General features: G+C 46.5%; 1 protein-coding gene across 2 annotated transcripts in view; it reads right to left on the bottom strand.

Annotated features, from left to right (window-relative positions):
• mtpap (mitochondrial poly(A) polymerase) overlaps window positions 1–22,754 on the bottom strand; it is a 31,168-nt gene that overhangs the window by 6,080 nt on the left and 2,334 nt on the right. The window contains exons 2-9 of one of the 2 annotated variants that reach the window (XM_024000500.1): window positions 19,172–19,338; window positions 18,825–19,058; window positions 18,065–18,289; window positions 12,363–12,574; window positions 8,615–8,669; window positions 8,443–8,494; window positions 1,390–1,482; window positions 1,204–1,277 (exon numbers count right to left, since the gene is read on the bottom strand). In XM_024000500.1, coding sequence (XP_023856268.1) covers window positions 1,204–1,277; window positions 1,390–1,482; window positions 8,443–8,494; window positions 8,615–8,669; window positions 12,363–12,574; window positions 18,065–18,289; window positions 18,825–19,058; window positions 19,172–19,338 — 1,112 coding nt within the window. Of the gene's footprint in view, window positions 1–1,203; window positions 1,278–1,389; window positions 1,483–8,442; window positions 8,670–12,362; window positions 12,575–18,064; window positions 18,290–18,824; window positions 19,059–19,171; window positions 19,339–22,754 lie in introns of both variants that reach the window. The other variant, XM_024000499.1, reaches the window with a different exon arrangement.

Here is a 22,754-nt window from a genome sequence, read left to right as displayed (position 1 = left end):
TTAACAAAGTTAACCATTTTCACTGTAGTGTCCAAAACGTCTTTCAAGCTGTTGGCAGCAAGAGCCTCTCGGTGGTGCTGTAGTGTACCCAAGTGGAGTTGGGAGCAACTGCTTGCACGCACGTTACTACTCCACTATGTCTCCCTGTCAGGCTTTGTACCAACACATCTTGACCATCAGGGTCCATTTCATTTCACAAAGCTGTCCAGTACTTTAAAATATCCTCTCATGTTGTCCTGGTTTCCAGTGGTTTGCAGAAGAGGATGTCTTCCTTAATTGACCCCCCATAAACGTAACGGACATATACCAGGAGCTGTGCCAAGCCCGCCACGTCTGTTGACTCATCCAGCTGTAACGCATAGAATTCACTGGCTTGTATGCAAAGCAGTAACTGTTTCAAAACATCTTCCTGCCATGTCACTGATGCGTCGTGAAACAGTGTTGTTTGATGAAGGCATTGCCTGTATAGTTTCTTTGGGCCTTTTCCTCCAGCATTGTCCCAGCCATATCCGTGGCAGCAGGAAGTCCTCCACAATAGTATGGGGCTTGCCTGTCCTAGCCACTCGGTAGCTCACCATATGTGACGCTTTTATCCCCTTCTTATTAATGGTATCTGTTGCTTTTATACATTTCTTCTACTCAAAAGTCGTCTTAATTCACCCTCAAAATTCCCGGGGCTTATTTTTTCAAATTGTCATGGTTTCGTTTCTAAATGTCTGCGGAAGAGTGAAGGTTTCCCGCGAGAGAGTAACGGTTAATGTGATTGGATGTTAATTATTTGACTAGGCTACCTGTATTTGACATTGTGTTGTTATTTCACTGAACACTAGATGGTTTAATTTCATTTTTGGCAGTGAAACGAGGCTCTTCAGGCAAAAAAATAAAAATAAAAAAAAAATCACCCAAATGTATAGCCCCAGTTGGATAATATAAATGTACTGTTTGAAAATGTAAAAAAATATATACAATTTGTTTTAAAATGTGAATCACATTTTTATTTGGCGTACCCCCGACGGCATTGCGCGTACCCCTGGAGTTTGGGAATACCTGATTTAGACCATATCAAGTTCAAACCTGTGCGCTGGTAAAAGTTGAGTAGCCGTCAGAACTCAAAGAGATMTAAAAATTAAAAGGCATGTTTCTCCCCACTAATGGGCACTGACTCCTGCCAATTAGTGTGCATTCATTGTGTCTGTGTGTTACCTTTCTGATATTGATCGACATGCAGTTGAATGCGAAGGTTCCGTAGAACTCAAAGAACTCCTGCAGCAGTTGCTCTGAAAGGAAATACAAGAGTGTGATAAGAAACACCACATTCATACTGATGAAGAAACCTGTTTCCATGTGGAAATAAAAGACTAAATCACCACATTTACGCTATGGGCCCACCTAATGTCTCTGTGTTGTCTTGCAGTCGTATTTTTGTGAAGTCGCTGACAAACGTGCAGTCGTTTCCCTCGATGACACTCTTATCTAGAGGGCCTTGTAGAAAAGGGTGGGGTGGGGGAACATAAGGTAAATGATAAGGTATATACCACAAGGTAAGACACACTACACACAAGGCAAATGACACATTACACATGAAGGGCCTTGTATAAGAGAAAGGGGAAAGCGTAAATTACACACAATAAACTAGATGTCTATGTACGGTACACACCTATGAGGTTCACAAACAATACCAGGGCTGCCTAATTCCGGTCCTGGAGAGCCAAAACACTTCTGGCTTTGTTTCTACTTGGTAGTTAATTGCACTCACCTGGTGTCCCAGATCTGAATTAGTCCCTGGATGAAAACCAGAAGTGTCACGGCCCTTCAGGACCAGAATTGTGCAGCATGAACAAGACAAAGATTAGGGACCCATAAAATCTGTTTTATTATTTGCCTGATTCCGTTTCCCCCCCCCCCCAAATTCAGTTCTCTCCATTTAGTTTTTCCAGGTTTTAGGTCTCAAAATCAAACTTTAATAGAAAACAACAAAAGTGGATGTTCTAAGTCCAGAACAATGCTTAACCCTATACACTCATACCTGTATACGGGTTGAAAATGGCTGATTTGGGCACCAATAAGCGCCTAAATTGGAACGAAGTGGCTGTAAAGTAACATGCTATCAGTGGAGGCTCCTCAGAGGAGGAAGGGGAGGACCATCCTCCTCAGTGAATTTCATAAAAATAATGAAATATTTAAAAAAGTTATCATTTTTAGATAAAACTATACTAAAACACACTGTTTTGCGATGAAGGTCTACAGTAGCCTCAGCAGCACTCTGTACGGTAGCAACATAGTGTAGCCGGAGGACAGCTAGCTTCTGAGCCCCTCTGGGTACATTGACTTCAATACAAAACCTAGAAGGCTCCTGGTTCTCACCCTCTTCCATAGACTTGCACTGTAATTATGACAACTTCCGGAGGATGCCCTCCGACCTAATAGAGCTATTGCAGTATGAACTGGCATGTTGTCCACCAAATCAAAGGATCAGAGAATTAACCTAGTACTGAAAGCATAAGCTACAGCTAGCTAGCACTGCAGTGCATAAAATGTGGTGAGTAGTTGACTCAAAAGAGAGAGAAAGACAATAGTTGGAAAAGTTAACAAATTCAATTCTTCCAAATATATATACAGTACCAGTCAAAAGTTTGGACACCTACTCATTCAAGGATTTCTCTATATTTTTTACATTGTAGAATAATAGTGAAGACATCAAAACTATGAAATAACACATGGAATCAGGTAGTAACCAGAAAAAAAGTGTTAAATCAAAATATATTTTACATTTGGGATTCTTCAAAGTAGCCACCCTTTGCCTTGACAGCTTTCCACACGCTTTGCACCTACACCCCATTTTCCAGGAATATTCTTATCATGTTACTGAATGTATCCAGAGTACTTTCGGATTTTGTTGTGAACAAATGCGGTGAAAAGAACAGTAAATGTAAAATACACATTTAAAATCAACAACGTAATGTTTGTATTCAGTCTTCAACTGTCGTGCATTCACCTTTTGTCTAATACATTTCCCCATTATCTCCAAACAGTTCGCTTTCAATTGCTACCATGGTTATGCATATGTTTTTTATATTTCTTCTGAAAGAAACATTTCAATTAAGCCCCATCGATATAAGTCAATTCACATGAGTGTAAAGGAGACCACTGAGTCCTGAGAAAAATCTAAGAAATTTAGTGCACACCAGCAAGAGAACATTTGGAAAGGACTGTTTCTGCGAAACAAATGACCACTGGATTGATGCAAATAATCACGATATCATTATGCCAGATAGGCTACTTTGGAGTTAACATTTAATTGGGAAGGTTTTTGAGAAAGTGTTGCCATCTCTACCAGAAGACGGTTATCATTAGCATCATCGCTAACGGCATACGCACACACAGGCATTCCTGTGCCGTTTCAGAAAGTTGCAACAAAAAACGAATCACTGATGCATTTTGTTCAATAACTTGGGGAAATTAATGAATTGTCTAATATGTTCAAGAGACAGTTGATTTCCTACTAATTAAGTTCAATACATTTTCCAATATTATTGAATTCTGTTAAAAAATATATATATTATTTCACCTTTATTTAACCAGGTAGGCCAGTTGAGAACAAGTTCTCATTTACAACTGCGACCTGGCCAAGATAAAGCAAAGCAGTGCGACAAAAACACAGAGCTACACATGGGATAAACAAACGTACAGTCAATAACACAATAGAAAAATCTATGTACAGTGTGTACAAATGTAGAAGATTAGGCAAATAACAGGCCATGGTGACGAAATAATTACAATTTAGCATTAACACTGGAGTGATAGATGTGCAGATGATGATGTGCAAGTAAAGATACTGGGGTGCAAAAGAGCAAAAAATAAATAACAATATGGGGATGAGGTAGTTGGGTGTGCTATTTACAGTTGGGCTGTGTACAGGTGCAGTGATCGGTAAGCTGCTCTGACAACTGACGCTTAAACTTAGTGAGGGAGATATGAGTCTCCAGCTTCAGTGATTTTTACAATTCGTTCCAGTCATTATCAGCAGAGAACTGGAAGGAAAGGCAGCCAAAGGAGGTGTTGGCTTTGGGGATGACCAGTGAAATATACCTGCTGGAGCGCGTGCTACGAGTGGGTGTTGCTATGGTGACCAGTGAGCTGAGATAAGGCGGGGCTTTACCTTGCAAAGACTTATAGATGACCTGGAGCCAGTGGGTTTGGCGACGAATATGTAGCGAGGGCCAGCCAACGAGAGCATACAGGTCGCAGTGGAGGGTAGTATATAGGGCTTTAGTGACAAAACGGATGGCACTGTGATAGACTACATCCAATATGCTGAGTAGAGTGTTGTAGGCTATTTTGTAAATGACATCGCCAAAGTCAAGGATCGGCAGGATGGTCAGTTTTACGAGGGTATGTTTGGCAGCATGAGTGAAGGAGGCTTTGGGCGGGATGCTATGCAGGCAGCGATCGGTTGAAGAGCATGCATTTAGTTTGACTAGAATTTAAGAGCAGATGGAGGCCACGGAAGGAGTGTTGTATAGCATTGAAGCTCGTCTGGAGGTTAGTTAACACAGTGTCCAAGGAAGGGCCCAATGTGTACTGAATGATGTTGTCTGCGTAGAGGTGGATCAGAGAATCACCAGCAGCAAGAGCGACATCATTGATATAGACACAGAGAAAATAGTCGGCCCGAGAAATGAACCCTGTGGCACCCCCATAGAGACTGCCAGAGGTCGGACAACAGGTCTTCTGATTTGACACACTTAACTCTGAGAAGTAGTTGGTGAACCAGGCGAGGCAGTCATTTGAGAAACCAAGGCTAGAGTCTGCCGATAAGAATGCAGTGATTGACAGTCGAAAGCCTTGGCCAGGACGATGAACACGGCTGCACAGTACTGTCTTTTATCTGTGGTGGTTATGATATTGTTTTGGACCCTGACTGAGGTTTGCACCAGATTGCATAGCGGAGAAGGTGCAGTGGGATTCGAAATGGTCGGTGATCTGTTTGTTAACTTGGCTTTCGAAGACTACAAAAGGCAGGGCGGGTATAGGTCTATAACAGTTTGGGTCTAGAGTGTCTCCCCCTTTGAAGAGGGGGATGACCGCAGCAGCATTTCAATCTTTAGGGATCTCAGACGATACGAAAGAGGTTGAACAGGCTAGTAATATGGGTTGCAACAACTGCGGCGGATAATTTTAGAAAGAGAGGGTCCAGATTGTCTTGCCCAGCTGATTTGTAGGGATCCAGATTTTGCAGCTCTTTCAGAACATCACTTATCTTGATTTGGATGAAGGAGAAGTGGTGGTGGGGGGGGGGCTTGGGCCAGTTGCTGCGGGGGATGCAGAGCTGTTGGCCGGGGTTGGGGTAGCCAGGTGGAAAGCATGGCCAGCCGTAGAGAAATGCTTATTGAAATTCTCATTATTATTATTATTGTTATTATTGTGTATTTATCAGTGATGACAGTGTTTCCTAGTCTCAGTGCAGTGGGCAGCTGGGAGGAGGTGCTCTTATTCTCCATGGACTTCAGTGTCCCAGAAATTTTGGGAGTTTGTGTTACAGGATGCACATTTCTGTTTGAAAAAGCAAGCCTTAGCTTTCCTAAATGACTGTGTATATTGTTTCCTGACTTCCCTGAAAAGTTGCATATCGCAGGGGCTATTCGATGCTAATTCGATGCTTTGTTTTTGTGCTGGTCAATGGCAGTCAAGTCTGGGGTGAACCAAGGGCTATATCTGTTATTAGTTTTACAATTTTTTAATGTGGCACTGTTCGCTGAAGTGTTTTAGGGAGCGGTTGACAGTGATAAGGGGTGGTCGTTTGACCGCGGGCCCATTACGGACGCAGGCAATGAGGCAGTGATCGCTGAGATCCTGGTTGAAGACAGCAGAGGTGTATTTAGAGGGCAGGTTGGTCAGGATGATATCTAAGAGGGTGCCCATGTTTACGGATTTAGGGTTGTACCTGGTAGGTACCTTGATAATTTGTGGGAGATTGAGGGCATCTAGCTTAGATTGTAGGATGGCCGGGGTGCTTAGCATATCCCAGTTTAGGTCACCTAACAGTATGAACTCTAAAGATGGATGGGGGGGCAATCAATTCACATAGTGTCCAGGGCACAGCTAGGGGCTGAGGGGTGGTCTATAACAAGCGGTAACAGTGAGAGACTTATTTCTGAAAAAGGTTTATTTTTAAAAGTAGAAGCTCGAACTGTTTGGGCACAGACCTGGATAGTATGACAGACCTCTGCAGACTATCGATGCAGTAGATTGCAACTCCACCCCCTTTGGCAGTTCTATCTTGACGGAAAATGTTGTAGTTGAGGATGGACATTTCAGAATTTATGGTGGCCTTCCTAAGCCAGGATTCAGACATGGCTAGGACATCAGGGTTGGCGGAGTGTGCTAAAGCAGTGAATAAAACAAACTTAGGGGGGAGGCTTCTGACGTTAACATGCATGAAACCAAGGCTTTTACGGTTACAGAGCGCCTGGGGAATAGGTGTAAAGCTGGGGGCTACAGGGCCTGGGTTAACCTCTACATCACCAGAGGAGGAGTAGGATAAGGGTACGGCTGAAGGCTATAAGAACTGGTCGTCTAGTGCGTTGGGAACAGAATAAAAGGAGCAGATTTCTGGGCACGGTAGAATAGATTCAGGGCATAATGTACAGACAAGGGTATGGTAGGGTGTGAGTACAGTGGGGGTAAACCTAGGCATTGAGTGACGGTGAGAGAGCTTGGATTTCTGGAGACACCAGTTAAGCCAGGTGAGGTCTCCCCATGTGTGGGGTGTGTGACAAAATAGTTATCTAAGGCATGTTGAGCTGCACTAGGGGCTCTACAGTGAAATAAAACCGTAATAACTAACCGAACCAGCAGAAGACAAGGCATATTGACATTAGAGAGAGATGCATGTGTAGCCGAGTGATCATAGGGTCCAATGAGCAGCAATAGATGAGTCAGGGAGCCGTTCGGTAGTCGCTAGTATGCTAGGCGAGCGGGACGCACGGCGTTCAGAAAGCTAGCGGGCCGGGGCTAGCAGATGGGTCTTCGGCGACATCGCAACGGGAAAGCCTGTTGAAACCACATCGGACGATTACGTCGGCAGACCAGTCGTGATGGATCGGCAGGGCTCCGTGTCGGCAATAAAGGGTCCAGGCCAATTGGCAAAAGAGGTATTGTAGCCCACGAATTAGCGGGTACACCTCTTCAGCTAACCGGGAGAAGGCTAACTGGTGCTTGCTTCGGGACAGAGGCGTTAGCCAGCAGTAGCTAGTCAGTTGCAGCTAGCTAGCTGCGATGATCCGGTGTAATGGCCCAGAGCTTGCGGCAGGAATCCGGTGATGTGGTGGAGAAAAGCAGTCCGATATGCTCTGGGTTGATATCGCGCTGTGCAGACTGGCAGGTATTGACCGAGCTAAAGTTGGCTGGTGTCTGAGCTAAAAGGTGAAGACCGCTAGCCGTGGCTAACAATGACTACTAGCTAGTTAGCTGGCTAGCTTCTGATGGAGGTTCCAGTTATAACTTATAAAAATAGCAGATACGTACCACATTGGGTGAGGCGGGTTAGAGGAATGTATATTTAGATCGTAGGTGGAAAGTGAGATTAAAAATATGAATAAAAACCACGAAACCGACTCTTTACATGGGACAAGACGGGACAACGCAAACACATGTCCGACTGCTACGCCATCTTGGATTAACGTCTGGATTACGTTATTCCCTCCACAACGCAGATTTTATAGGGCCTTAAAATATGAATGTTGTCACTCAGAAAACTGAAGAGAGAGTGGGATGGATAGAGCAAAAAAAGGAGAAAGAGGTCAAAGAGAGCAATTACAATCGAGAGAAAGAAGAGGGAAAACAGAGAAAAAAATAGGAAAATAAAGATTTCTGATCAAGCTTGGCTCTCCATCAGAGCCTTGGTACCAATCTTCTTGACCGTGTCAGCCGAGGGTCAGAGGCCGGTGGTGTGTATGAATTTGCTATGCGCGCGCGCGCGCGCGCGTGTGACTAAATAGATGCCCAATGCTGGGAGGGTCTTGGCCCCTGCCAGAGTGATGGGGCCTTTATAGTGCTGTAAGCACTATGTGATGCTGCCTGGGATAGTGTCTCTGTCTAGGCTAAGGTAGATGGAGGGAGGAATGCAATTATCTGAGAGCCAAGGTGACAAGGGAAGCAGGATTATGAGCATCACTGCACTACACCAACACAGATATTTGTTGACAACGAGGCTCAACAATCAATTGATTGCAATTAAATAAATAATAATTTAATAACCCAATTGCCACTCGCTCAGTGGTCCATTGCTACCTGCTGAATGTCAATTTCCACCTTTCTGAATACAACTAGGAAGTGTAACAATGCACAACCACAGACTACTACTTGCTAGCTCTTTGGAGGTGACATACCGATAGTATTGATTGTTAAATTAAATTGTCACAGTGCTCCATTGTAAGATACCTGCTAGTTCCTTGAGGTGGTCCAGGGTGGGTAGTATAGGAATAGTCCTCCTCTGGAGGAAGAAGAGGACCATGACAGTGAGAGAGAAGTTTGAGATCCAGGCTCCAGATATGCTGCTGGTGATACTGTGGGCCCGAGCCCAGCACCGGACACTGAACACCAGGCAACGCACCCGCCGGTCCAGCCCTCCATACAGGTACAGAAGCTCCGAGCTCTTCATCGCCACCCTGTGGACACACAGAATGACAGTTAAGACTACAGTAGTCGTATTAAATGAGACACTTGACCCTGTCTGCGCCTTTTAATTGATCTTTCTTACATTAATTTCTATCACCATTCCTAATATTTTAATTTATAACATGTATAACATGGTATTTTCGATCTGATATATATTTGTTTGATATGATATATTCTCTGTACAAAACATCTCAATCTGATGTTAGAAACCATGACGGTTACAGAAGTTATCCTCCAGAGGGCAGCATTTAGCTGAACTTTACAATTCTCACTTAGTACCAAAACATCCCTCTATTTTGAAAGGTTCCGTATGACAAACCGTGCATAACCACACCCTTGTATGATTTAACATAAGCATTGAGAAACCCGCTCTATTCTACTCCCTAATAAAGTGAGGCATGGGTGGGTTTGTTTCTGAACATCAGCAGGTGTGTATGTGGTTGCTTCACTCTCAGGCTAACCACAGTATCCGTCGGACCAAGAGAAGAAGTGAAACAACAAGCAATCTCCCTTTTGCACTCTCTCTCCCCCACTCATTGGTGCCCTCTCTCTCTCGCTCCCCCACTCATTGGTGCCCTCTCTCTCTCGCCCCCCCACCTTCATTGTGCCCCCTCTCTCTTCGCTCCCGCCACTCAATGGTGCCTCTCTCTCATTGGTGCCCCTCTCTCCTCTCTCTTCATTGGTGCCCTCTCTCTCTCTCTCTCCTCCCCCCTCCCTCATTGGTGCCCTCTCTCTCCGCTCCCATCTCGCTGCATTGGTGCCCTCTCTCTCCCTCCCTCCTTGGTGCCCTCTCTTCTCTCCCCCTCCCTCATTGGTGGTCTCTCTCTCCCCCCCTCCTCCCTCATTGGTGCCCTCTCCCCCCGCTCAACCTCATTGGTGCCCTCTCTCTCCCCCCTCACTCATTGGTGCCACCTTCTTCTCTTCCCCCAACTCATTGGTGCCTCTCTCTCCCCCCCACTCATTGGTGGCAAACTCCTCCCCGCCGCTCATTGATGCCACTCTCTCTCTCCCCCTCCCTCATTGGGTGCCTCTCTCTCTCACCCCCCTAGGCCCTCTCTTCCTCATTGGGTTGCCCTTCTTCTCTCCCCCTCCCTCATTGGTGCCCTCTCTCCACCCCTCACCTCAATGGGCCCTCCCTCCTCATTGGTGGACCCCTCTCTCTCTCTCCCCTCCCTCATTTGTGCCCTCTCCCCCCTTCACCTCATTGGTGCCCTCTCTCTACCCCCCACTTCATTGGTGCCCTCTCTCTCCCCCCCCACTCATTGGTGCCAACTCCCCCGCCTCATTGATGCCCTCTCTCTCTCCCCCTCCCTCATTGGTGCCCTCTCTCTCTCCCCTCCCTCATTGGTGCCCTCTCTCTCCCCCCTTCCCTCATTGGTGCCCTCTCTCTCCCCCCCCCTCATTGGTGCCCTCTCTCTCCCCCCTCCCTCATTGTGCCTCTCTCTCTCCCCCTCCCTCATTGGTGCCTCTCTCCCCCCCTCCCTCCCTCATTGGTGCCTCTCCCCCCCCTCACTCATTGGTGCCCTTCTCTCTCCCCCCCTCATTGGCGCAACCTCCCCCGCCCTCCATTGATGCCCTCTCTCTCTCCCCCTCCCTCATTGTGCCCTCTCTCTCCCCCCACTCCATTTGGCAAACTCCCCCCCACCTCATTGATGCCCCTCTCTCTCTCCCCCTCCTCATTGGTGCCCTCTCTCTCTCCCCCTCCCTCATTTTGGTGCCCTCTCTCTCCCCCTCCCTCATTGGTGCCTCTCTCTCTCCCTCCTCATTGGTGCCCTCCTCCTCGCCTCCCATTGGTGCCTCTCTCTCCCCCTCCCTCAATTTGGTGCCCTCTCTCTCTCCCCTCTCCTCATTGGTGCCTCTCTCTCTCCCCCCTCATTGGTGCCCTCTCTCCCTCCCCCTCCCTCATTGGTGCCCTCTCTCTCTCCCCCTCCCTCATTGGTGCCTTCTCTCTCTCCCCTCCCTCCCTCTGGTGCCTCTCTCCCCTCCCTCATTGTGCCCTCTCTCCCCCTCCCTCATTGGTGCCCTCTCTCATCCCCCCTCATTGGCCCTCCTCTCTCCCCCCCTCATTGGTGCCTCTCTCCCCCCTCCATTGGTGCCCTCTTCTCCCCCCTCCATTGGTGCCCTCTTCCCCCCTCATTTGGTGCACCTCTTCCCCCCCTCATTGGTGCCTCTCTCTCCCCTCATTGGGTGTCCCTCGTCGTCTCCCCCCCTCATTGGTGCCCGTCGTCGTCCCCGCCCTCATTGGTTGTCGGTGGTGTGTGTTCTCGGTTCGGTTCCCCCGCCTCATTGTGGTGCCTCTCTCCCCCCCGCTACAATTGGTGCGGGTGGCTTCGTGTTTGTCGTCCGCGTCGGTCGTCGGTATGTGTGGTGCGCTTGTCGCTCTGTTCGTGTGCTCATTGGGTTGCGTTCGTCGCTGGTTCTGGGGTGCTCTGCATTGGTGCCGTGGTTGTGTGGTGTTTGTGGGTGTGGGGTGTGTTTGGTGTGTTGGTGTGTGTGTGTGTGGTGTGTGGTGCCTGGTGTGTGTGTCTGGTGTGTGGTGCTTTGTGATGTGCTCTCCTGTTGTTGCTGAGGGTATGTGGTGGTGCCGGGTTGTTGTGTTGGTTTGCTCGCCCGGGTTTTGTGTCGTTTGTTGTCAGTCTTGTTGGTGTTGTGTTTTCGTGTCTGTGTCCCGGTGCTGTGGTCATTTTTGTGTTGTGTGTGGTTGTTTGTGTGTTTTGTGGTGTTTGGTGTGTTGGTTGCGCGTTGTTTGTTGTTGGTGTGTTTGGGTTGTTGTATCGGTGTGTGGTGTGCTGTCTGTGTTGTGCGTGTGTTTTGTTGTGTCTGTTCTCTTCGTTTGTTGGGTTTGTCCGGGTGTGGGGTGTGTTTGCTGGTTGTTGGTTGTCTCGTGTTCGGGGGTGTTTGTTTTGGTGTTCGTGGGTGCCGAGGTTGTTGTGGCCTTTTTTTGTCTCTGCTCTCGGCGGTTTCTTCGTTCGTCTCGTCTTGGTTGTGATGTGTGGTGGTTGTGGTGTTTGCTGGGTGTTTGGGTTGTTGTTGGGGTCCTGGTCTTGCGGTGCTCTCGCTTCTCTCTCTCTCACTTGGTGCCCTGACTAGTTTCAGGACACAAACCACCTCTTCTGTCTCCTTCTTACCCCCCCCCCCTCTTCTCTGGTGCCCTCGCCTCTCTCTCTCTCTCATTGGTGCCCCGCTCTCTCTCTCTCTCATTGGTGCCTGGCACTAGTTTCAGGACACAAACCACCTCTGTTCCCTCTTCTTCCCCCCCCCCCCATCTCTCTGGTGCTCGACCAGTTTTGGTCTAGCCAGCTTGGAACCAGCATACAGAGCAGTTTCTACATAACTTCAGTTTCTGTCTCGTTTGTGCAACGCCAGTAGATTAAGGGCAACGAGGAACTAACACGTTAGAGAGTTCCAATAAAGCATGAGGGCTAAATGCCATTTAAAAAAGGTGACTAATAGTTCTGTGAAAAGGTGAACTTTAAAGATTAACAATTCAAAATCGCATCTAGGCAGGCAGAAGTATGCTTTCATGAGTCACAATTGTTTAAAAAGCACTGGTTAAGCGTCATAAAAGTTGTTCTAATTTAATCACACTGATGATTAACCACAATGGATGTAAACCAACTTCTGTTTGAGACTGATTAAACCAACAACAACAAAAAAGTTTGATCTGTGACCGTGCGTGTTACCTATTGTTAGCCGTGAGGTCACACTGGAACCCTGATGGTTGGTGGGCGAATCGGACCAGGGGACAGCGAGCCTGGAGGATCTTCTGCACCCCGACACAGCCAGGACCAAACTGGTCTACACACTCCCCGATCACAGACAGGATACTCTGGGTACCCGCCCGCTCAGACGCAGACCTCTTTGTCTGGTACTCCAAGGAGAGCCCTGCTTTTGGCTGGGCAGATGGGACATTACATTTTTCATTACTGAAACAGTGTTAAAATGCATAGGGTTACAGTGAGTTTTGTGAGTGAAGATGGCAGGCCAAGGCTGAAAAAAAAATGTATGGACGACATAGACACTAACAATTGCATGTGCCTGCCCACACAACGGTTTAATATTCTCCCAGAGAATCTACAAGGCATCCCGGTATTCCCGTTCTATTAAAAAGCATATAATGCCAGCGGGGGAAAAAATCTGACAGGATTATACCACTGTTAATGGAGAAATATATATACATTAATCTAATTTCTTGTTATATTCGTTGCAATTTAATCAAAGTTCTCTCAAAGTCACCACACCGTTTCGTTGAGGTAGCCTATAAAGAAGTTGGTCGACCAGTAAAATATTACTATAGGTCTAGTAAACATTACATTCGCTTTACCCTACCGTTGACTGAAAAATGTCAGACAGCTTGTTGACACTTCTCTCTCTCCCCTTGCACCTGGCTATCGGGGGAGTTTGGGAAGGTGATGGCAGGTTTGACTTCATGATATCCCGCTTATTGTGGTGACTGTCACAGGGAATTGTCTACCTTAACCGCGTCCAGAGGTCATGTGTAGCCTGCACATATAGTAAGCAATTACATTTATAGAAGCCATGGAAGTAGCCTAAGGGACGTTTTACAAATTTAGTCATTTAGCAGACGCTCTTATCCAGAGCGACTTACAGTTAGTGCATTCATCTTAAGATAGCTAGGTGGGACAACCACATAGAAAGCACATTTTTCCCTCGATAACGTAGCTGTCCGTAGAGTCAGAGCTAGGGGGGGGTGGTCGAGGTGAGGAGGAGGATTATTTAAAATACTGTTTGAAGAAGTAGGGTTTCAGACGTTCTCGATAGATGGGAAGGGACTCTGCTGTCCTAGCTTCAGGAGGAAGCTGGTTCCACCATAGCGGCGCCAGGACAAAGAACAGCTTTGACTGAGCTGAGCCTGAAGGTAGGGTTCCGTAAGTAAGCACCATGGTCTTGTAGTGGATGCGAGCTTCAACTAGAAGCCAGTGGAGTGTGCTGAGAAGCAGAGTGCATGAGAGAACTTGGGAAGGTTGAAAACCAGGCTGGCTGCTGCATTCTGAAGTTGTAGGGGTTGGATGGCAAAAGCAGGGAGCCCAGCCAAAAGAGAGTTGTAGTAGTCCAGAAGGGAGAGGACAAGTGCCTGGATTAGGTCGCTTCCTGTATGAGGTAGGATCGTACTCTACGGATGTTGTAGAGCATGAACCTGCAGGAGCGGGTCACTGCTTTGATGTTTGCAAAGAACGACAGGGTGTTGTCCAGAGTCACGCCACGATTCTTTGCACTCTGGGAGGGTGACACTGTTGAGTTGTCAACCGTGATGGAGAGGTCTTGGAGCGGGCAGGCCTTCCCCGGGAGGAAGATCAGTTCCGTCTTGTCGAGGTTGAGCCGACATCCAAGTTGAGATATCTGCCGGGCACAGAGAGATGCGTGTCGCCACCTGGGTGTCAGAAGGGAGGGAAGGAGAAAAGTAGTGAGTGTCATCCGCATAGCAATGATAGGAGAGACCATGTGAGGATATGACCGAGTGACTTGGTGTAGAGAGAAGAGGAGAGGGCCTAGAACTGAGCCCTGGGTGACACCAGTAGTGAGAGTACGTGGTGCAGACACAGATCCTCTCCACATCACCTGGTAGGAGCGGCCTGCCAGATAAGATGCAATCCAAGAGTGTGCAGAGCCTGAGACACCGAGCCCTGAGAGGGTGGAGAGGAGGATCTGACGGTTCACGGTGTCGAAGGCAGCGGATAGGTCTAGGAGGATGAACAGAGGAGAGACTCAGCTTTGGCAGTGTGGAGAGTAGTCTCAGTTGGGTGACCCATCTTGAAACCTGACTGGTTAGGGTCAAGATCGTTCTGAGAGCGATAACGAGAAGGTTGATCAGAGACAGCACGTGTTTTGGAAAGAAAGGGGATACAGGTTGGTGTTGGTTGAAGAGATGAGCAACTCGGGCCATTTTGAAGTCAGAGAGGATGCAGCCAGTGGTCAGGGATGAGTTTAGGAGAGAAGGGATGACTGGGAGAAGGTCTCCAGAGATGGTCTGGAGAAGGGAGGAGGGGATGAGTCGAGCGGGCAGGTTGTCGGGCGGCCAGACCTCACTAGTTGCAGGATGTCATCTGGAGAGAGAGGTCAAGGCGTAGGGTAGTTCTGTGTGAGAGACCAGTGGAGTAGCCGATGTCGTCAACCTTTTTCTAAAAGTGGTTGAAAACGTTGTAGGCAGAGAGGGAGGGAGAAGGTGGAAAAGAGTTTCCTAGGGTTAGAGGCAGAAGCTTGAAATGTAGAGTGGTAGAAAGTGGCTTTAGCAGCAGATACAGAGGAAGAGAAGGTAGAAAGGAGGGAGGGAAAGGATGATAGGTCCTCCAGAAGTTTTCCTCCATTTTCGCTCAGCTGCCCACAGTCCTGTTCTGTAAGCTCACAATGAGTCATTCAGCCACGGAGCAGGAGGGAGGGCGAGCCGGCCTGGAGAAAAGGGGACAGTGCGAGTCATAGGATGCGGAAAGGGAGGAAAGTAGGTTTGAAAAGGCAGAATCAGGAGAGGGAATGATTTAGTAGAATGGCCATCTAGGTAGGGGCTGGAGGAATGATTTAGGTGCATGACCATCTGAGTAGGGGCTGGAGGAAAGGGAGACAGAAAAGTACGAAGAGCGGTGAGCCAAGTACGAAGAGCGGTGAGCCAAGTACGAAGAGCGGTGAGCCAAGTACGAAGAGCGGTGAGCCATCGTTCGGGAATTAGATTATCAAGGTGTCAAGGGGAACTTGAGGAACTCTCCCAGGGCACCTGGTGGGTGATAGATGACAATAATGTTAAGCTTGAGTGGACAAATGACAGTGACGGCATGGCATTCAAATGAGGAGATGGACAGGTAGAAAAGAGAAAATCTCCACTTAGGAGAAATAATTAGACCACGATGACCAGATTCTCTCAGACTATGAGAGAAAACATAGCTAGAAGAAAGAGCAGCAGAGTTCTCTGGGGTGATCCCTGTCTCAGTCAGGGCCAAAAAGTCAAGGGACTGATGGGTAGCAAAGGCTGAGATTAACTCAGTGTTCTTGACCGCAGACCAGAAGTTCCAAACGCAGCCAGAGACCCGGAATTCCACATGGGATGTGCGCGCAGGGTACACTAAATTAAAGGGTTGCAGACCAGGGGTGGGGAGCGTCTAACGCCTACAGGGAGAGGTGTGAACAGGTGTAGAAAACACACATATAGTTGACAAAGCTACAAAATGAGATGATCTGTAAATAACTAGGTAAGATACTCAAGAGAGTGATGTGAAGCCCTCCTCTCTTTCCTTCCCCGCAGAACTCAGCAGAACTGTCGTTTCGGCAACGGTCCTAGTTATGCGACAAAACCGCCGCTTACAGCTGCTGCTGAGAAACCAGGGGAGACTGAAGAACTGACAATAATTGCTAATTGCCTAGCAGAGGTGGAGAGCACAACTCCCTGTAGTAATTGCTGATTGCCTAGGAGAGGTGAAACCCCTCCCCTCCCAATACAGCCACTGACTACCAAAACAAGTCACATATTGCCCTGCCCCTTGATCCTGGTTGATGTGTCAACAACTTCTGCATATGATGATCAGTCAGCAGTTCACACACCAAGTAGGCTACTGGGAAAACAGGCAGCACTTAAAGTAGAGGGTCCTAGCTAGCAAAAAGACAGTACTAGACCACGACAGATAAGTATATATTTAAAAAAATAGTATTTATCCCTCCTGGAGATATCAGGAGTCCTCTAGCTATAGAATGAAGCACACTGAGATGGAGACTGAGGAGCTGGTTATATACACTCAGAAAATAGATAAAACCACTCCCCCTCCAATTTTTATATTTTATTTAACTAGGCAAGTCAGTTAAGAACCAATTCTTATTTACAAAGACGGCCTACACCGGCCAAACCCTCCCCTAACCCGGACGACGCTGGGCCAACTGTGCGTCGCCCTATGGAACTCGCGATCACGGCCGGGTTGTGATACAGCACGGGATCAAACCGGGGTCTGTAGTGACGCCTATAGCACTGTGATGCAGTGCCTTAAGACTGCTGCGCCACTCGGTCCCAATACAGCCACTGATTACCAAAAGTCACAAATTGCTCTGCCCTTCTACTGGGGACTTTATGTTGAGTAAATATGGTAGGCTGCTAGTGTTGTGATGACTGGTCTAATGTATGAATGAAGCCAGAGTTGATTGGCTACGTCGCATGTGCATATTTAGCATTTTTGCATCTCGGCTAAATTCCCCTTCTCTCTCTGCATATCATCTCACCAGTTGTGACATATTCAATGGATTCTTTTTTTCTGTGCTGATCTGATGCAATGGCGTGGTGGCATGGTAGGAGAAGCTGTCGCACCCAGCCCTTTCCATTTATGGCGACTTAAGTAAATAGGCCTAAGGTAGGCTACATCAGCACACACTCACACTGAGCGTTGATGATTGATCATGCAGATAGAAGAGCAGAGAAGGCCTTAGATAAGCCAGACTTAGACAAATAATACCGGTTTCTCAACATTATTTATCTCGGGAAATGAGAACGGGCTTGGGTGTAAAATCTCGGTAACCCGGTTCCCGCTATTAAACCCTACCATACATAGAGAAAAGTGCATCATTTCAATCTTATATAACCAAGTCAATCTTTGCAAGTCAGATTGACACTCAACATTCACATAGAAGACAGAGCTTTGACAAGCTCTGCAAACTCTCATTACGCACAACGGTCTTCTGTTTCTACTGAACAGCCTCGACTACAGGTGAGGAAATGGTGATTTGTAGCATTGTGCACATCTCTCACTTCCCTAAGGTCCTTCTTAGCGGAATGTTTACCCAGTGTGTGTGTGTGTGTGTGTGTGTGTGTGTTTGTGTGTGGGAGTGCACGAGAGAGAAGCACTGATAAAGGCCTTAGTGGGCCTTTCCCACACTATAATGTCAATGTAGAAAAAACTGCTACAGGAAGTCCCCCCTGTCTCTTTGAACAAATGTTCTACAGCTCAACAACAGTAAGGGTCTGATTAACAAGGTTCTTGATGTCCTATCTTACACGAGTTACTGTAAAGATAGATGTAAACAAAGGCAATCTAATAAAAAAGGAGAAGGTATGAGGCAGAAAACAGGAGATAAATCTCTCTACAGCGGTTTTATGGTATGAAAACAACCCTGGGCCAAAATTGTCATCTAAGAACCATGATAAAAAGYTAAGGGATAATCACTTGTAGATTCCCGGAAGCTTTGTAGCACTAACATAATCTTTCCTCCATTGCTTATATGATCTAATTTCAGCGCTACYAAGCTTTTGGGAAACAGCCCTGATGTGTTTTTCTCGTAGATTCCTACCTAAGCTTGTCCAATAACAAAACAGATATTMTTTCCCCCGTTGACAGGCCTTTTGCTACGGTGTGCCCTACTGAACGGGACTGATGTGGTTTCTAGTCCTCATCCTCACCCTTTTCAGATTTCTTCCACTGATGCCGTCCAGGTCCAGAAACATGTCTAGGTCACAGCCCAGCTTCCCGAAGCCGTTCACGGAGGAGCCAAAGGGCCGAATGGTGCATTCTGGGAAATATGCAGCAGCTATGTCCTTTAGAAGGGAGCAGACCAGGAAGCGCAGGCAGACGTTCTCTTCCGTCAGCTGGTACGTCTCTGTAAGGGAGGAGATCTGTTGGTCTATCTGAGATAAAGAAAGAGAGAACACCAAAACAGTGTTATTATTTGTGTGTTCAATATTAAGCCTAAAGCCAGGGTTATCTGGAGATCCTTGTTAACCAACAATATAGTTGAATATCTTGGAAACAATTATCACAAAAGCTAACAATACCTACACGTTGTCCCTGAGACATACAGTGCCAGTCAAAAATGTGGACACCTACTCATTCAGGGGRTTTTCTTAATTTTTGGGGACTATTTTCTACATTGTCATCAAGGCAAAGACTGGCTACTTTGAAGCATATAAAATATATTTTGATATGTTTGTAGTACCACTTTTTTTGGTTACTACATGATTCCATATGTGTTATTTCATAGTTTTGATGTSTTCACTATTATTCTACAATGTAGAAAATAGAAAAAAATAAAGAAAAACCCTTGAATGAGTAGGTGTGTCCAAACTTTTGACTGGTACTGTATGTTTCTATGCTAATCTTTATTGACAGACAGACAACCTCAGTCGTTTAGCTAGTATTTGAAACCAGGCCATGTAGACCTACACTGTCTTCTTTGGACAGTCTCTGTATGAGMTCGTTAATGTGTATGGTGGTCTGTGGTTGGCACTGAGGGGCGGACTGGCCATTGGACATGTCTACAGGACCAGCGTTCCTGAGCGAAAGCAGTCTGGACTTGAAAGGCACTGTAGCTTCATGGTTGATACTGGGGATGGCCGTCCCTTCGTGGAGTGATGTGAGGCTCTCCTTGTTGGAAAACTCCACCACAGCATATGTACCCTGGAAGGTCAAACATGAGCACAGTGACAGCACAGTCAGTTATCTTCTTTTTATTTATTTATTTCMGAGTGTTTATTTGTAGACTCATATCTTAGCACAACTGAAATACTTACGTAGCTTTCATAAAAGAAACATTTGTTGATATCTCCATGTCTGGATAAATAGTTGAGGAACTTTTTCTCGTTGGTTTTGGCCGGGCAGCTGATAAGGACAGATCTCTCTGCCTGCTCTATCTTCTCCTCTTGGACTGTGTAAAAAGATTTGTTTCTATCCTTTGAGTCTAAAACCAAGAAAACAGACAGACATACTTTAGCAAGATGATATCATTGGCTTTGGTCTGGAAATCGTAACCCCATGTCGCAATCTAGCCATCATATGATTCTAAAGACAAGGCAAAAACAAAGAGTCACATCATGGCAAGTTAATTTATAACATCCATAGACGCTACCTTCAGTATGTTCTGGCCGGGGGAGTTTTATTAAAGAACCCGGACGCTCGTTCTGAACGGTTTTGGAAACATAAGGAATGCATCTTTCATATCAGCAATAATTCATTTTCAAAAAACKAAAAATGTTTGATTACTACACTACCTTTATAGGGTTAAGGTTCTCACACTGCCATATGTCCATGTTACAGCGCTTGTTAATGGAAAACAGACGTTAGAAAGAGGAGTACCTGCGCTAATTATTCTGAACAAATATATAAAATGCAACATGCAAATTGTTGGTCCTCATGTTTCTTGAGCCGAAATAAAAGATCCCAGAAATGTTCCATGCACACAAAAAGCGTATTTCTCTCAGATTTTGTGAACAAATTTGTTTACATCCCTGTTAGTGAGCATTTCTGCTTTGCCAAGATAATCCATCCACCTGACAGGTGTGGCATATCAAGAAGGTGATTAAACAGCATCATTACACATCATTACAATGTCCCCAATGTGATGGGGACAATAAAAGGCRACTCTAAAATGTGCAGTTGTCACAACACAATGATACAGATGTCTCAAGTTTTGAGGGAGCAGGCAATAGGCATGCTGACTGCAGGAATGTCCACCAGAACTGTTGCCAGAGAATTTAATATTAATTTCTCTACCATAAGCCACCTCCAATGTCGTTTTAGAGAATTTGGCAGTACGTCCAACCAGCCTCACAACCACAGACCACGTGTAACCACACCAGCCCAGGACCTCCATATCCAACTTCTTCACATGCGGGACCGTCTGAGACCAGCCACCTGGATAGCTGATGAAACTGTGGGGTTGCACAACCAAAGAATTTCTGCACAAATTGTCAGAAACCGCCTCAGGGAAGCTCATCTGCATGCTCGTCATCCTCACCAGGGTCTTGACCTGACTGTAGTTTGGCGTCGTAACCGACTTCAGATGGCAAACGCTCACCTTTGATGGCCACTGGCATGCTGGAGAAGTGTGCTCTTCACTGATGAATCCCAGTTTCAACTGTACCAGGCAGATGGCAGACAACATGTGGGCAAGCGGTTTGCTGATGTCAACGTTGTGAACAGAGTGCCCCGTGGTGGTGGCGGTGTATTGATATGGGCAGACATAAGCTACGGACAGATCCTGAGGCCCATTGTCGTGCCATTAATCCGCTGCCATCACCTCATGTTTCAGCATGATAATGCACGGCCCCACGTCGCAAGGATCTCTACACAATTCCTGGAAGCTGAAAATGTCCCAGTTCTTCCATGGCCTGCATACTCACCAGACATGTCACTCATTTAGCATGTTTGGGATGCTCTGGATCAGCGTGTACGACAGCATGTTCCAGTTCCCGCCAATAACAAGCTGTCAAGGGAAAGGGTGGCTACTTTTTTGGTTACTACATGATTCCATATGTGTTATTTCATTGTTTTGATGTCTTCACTATTATTCTACAGAGTAGAAAATAGTACAAATAAACAAAAACACTTAGGAGTAGGTGTGTCAACATTTTTGACTGGTACTGTCAGTATTCAGATCCTCAAAATTGATCTCAGGTGCATCCTGTTTCCATTGATCATCCTTGAGATGTTTCTACAACTTGAATGGAGTCCACCTGTGGTAAATTCAATTGATTAGACATGATTTGGAAAGGCACACACCTGTCTATATAAGGTCCCACAGTTGACAGTGCATATCAGAGCAAAAACCAAGCCATGCGGTGGAAGGAATTGTCCGTAGAGCTCCGAGACAGGATTGTGTCGAGGCACAGATCTGAGGAAGGGTACCAAAACATTTCTGCAACATTGAAGGTCAACAAGAACACAGTGGCCTCCATCATTCTTAAATTGAAGAAGTTTTGAACCACCAAAACTCTTCCTAGAGCTGGCCGCCCGGTGGGGAATGGCCTTGGTCAGGGAGGTGACCAAGAACCCGATGGTTACTCTSACAGAGCTCCAGAGTTCCTCTGTGGAAATGGGAGCACCTTCCAGAAGGACAACCATCTCTGCAGCACTCCACCAATCAGGCCTTTATGGTAGTGGCCAGACAAAAGCCACTCCTCAGTAAAAGGCACATGACAGCCCACTTGGAGTTTGCCAAAAGCCACCTAAAGGACTCTCAGACAATGAGAAAGAAGATTCTCTGGTCTGATGAAACCAAGATTCAACTATTTGGCCTGAATGCCAAGCATCATGTCTGGAGGAAACCTGGCACCATCCCTAAGGTGAAGCATGGTGGTGGCAGCATCATGCTGTGGGGATATTTTTCAGCGGCAGGGAGAATAGTCAGCATTGAGGGAAAGGAGCAAAGTACAGAGATCATTGATTAAAATCTGCTCAGGACCTCAGACTGGGGCAAGGTTCACCTTCCAACTGGACAACGACCCTAAGCACACAACCAAAACAATGCAGGAGTGGCTTTGGACAAGTCTCTGAATGTCCTTGAGGAGCCCAGCCAGAGCCCGGACTTGAACCCGATGGAACATATCTGGAGACCTGAAAATAGCTGTGCAGTAATGCAGAGAAGAATGGTAGAAACTCCCCAAATACAGGTGTGCCAAGCTTGTAGCATCATACCCAAGAAGATGAGGCTGTAATCGCTGCCAAAGGTGCTTCAACAAAGTACTGAGTGAAGGGTCTGAATAATTATGTAAATGTGATGTTTATTTTTTATAGATTTGCCCCCTCAAAAACGGTTTGCTTCATCATTATGGGGTATTGTGTGTAGATTGATGATGGAAAACACTATTTAAACCATTTTAGAATAAGGCTGTAATGTAATAAAAGTCAAGGGGCCCGAATACTCTCCGACTGCACTGCATTTGATACCATTCCGCTCCAGCCATTACCAGGAGCCCGTCCTCCCCAATTAAGGTGCCACCAACCTCCTGTGTTGTACAGTAGGTATGTCGTGATATGAAAGTAGAGGGCTTTATTTTTCTAGAACTGTACCGCAATTGAGAATCTATTCACGTTCAGATAGATTATTTGGCTGCCAGAACCAATTCGTCTCGAAACAGAACATGTAGCTAAGGTCCTTGGTTTAACGTTAGGCTTATTGGGCTAGTCGATTTCATGCAAGAGACAATGGCTCTAGCTACATGATCTGACAAGTGGAAGGGAGTTTGTGCTGGAGATAAGCAGTTATCCATTGACACTCTTTGGAGAACTGGCAGCTCACTATAATTAATGGACATTTGTGATTCGTTTCAGGAAACCAGGCGTATGTCGCGGGTCACTACTTCACAGGAAAGCCAT

Source organism: Salvelinus sp. IW2-2015, linkage group LG14, assembly GCF_002910315.2.
Source record: "Salvelinus sp. IW2-2015 linkage group LG14, ASM291031v2, whole genome shotgun sequence".
NCBI lineage: Eukaryota > Metazoa > Chordata > Actinopteri > Salmoniformes > Salmonidae > Salvelinus > Salvelinus sp. IW2-2015.
Note: the sequence above shows the minus strand (reverse complement) of the source record. Positions and strands in the feature narration are given on the sequence as shown.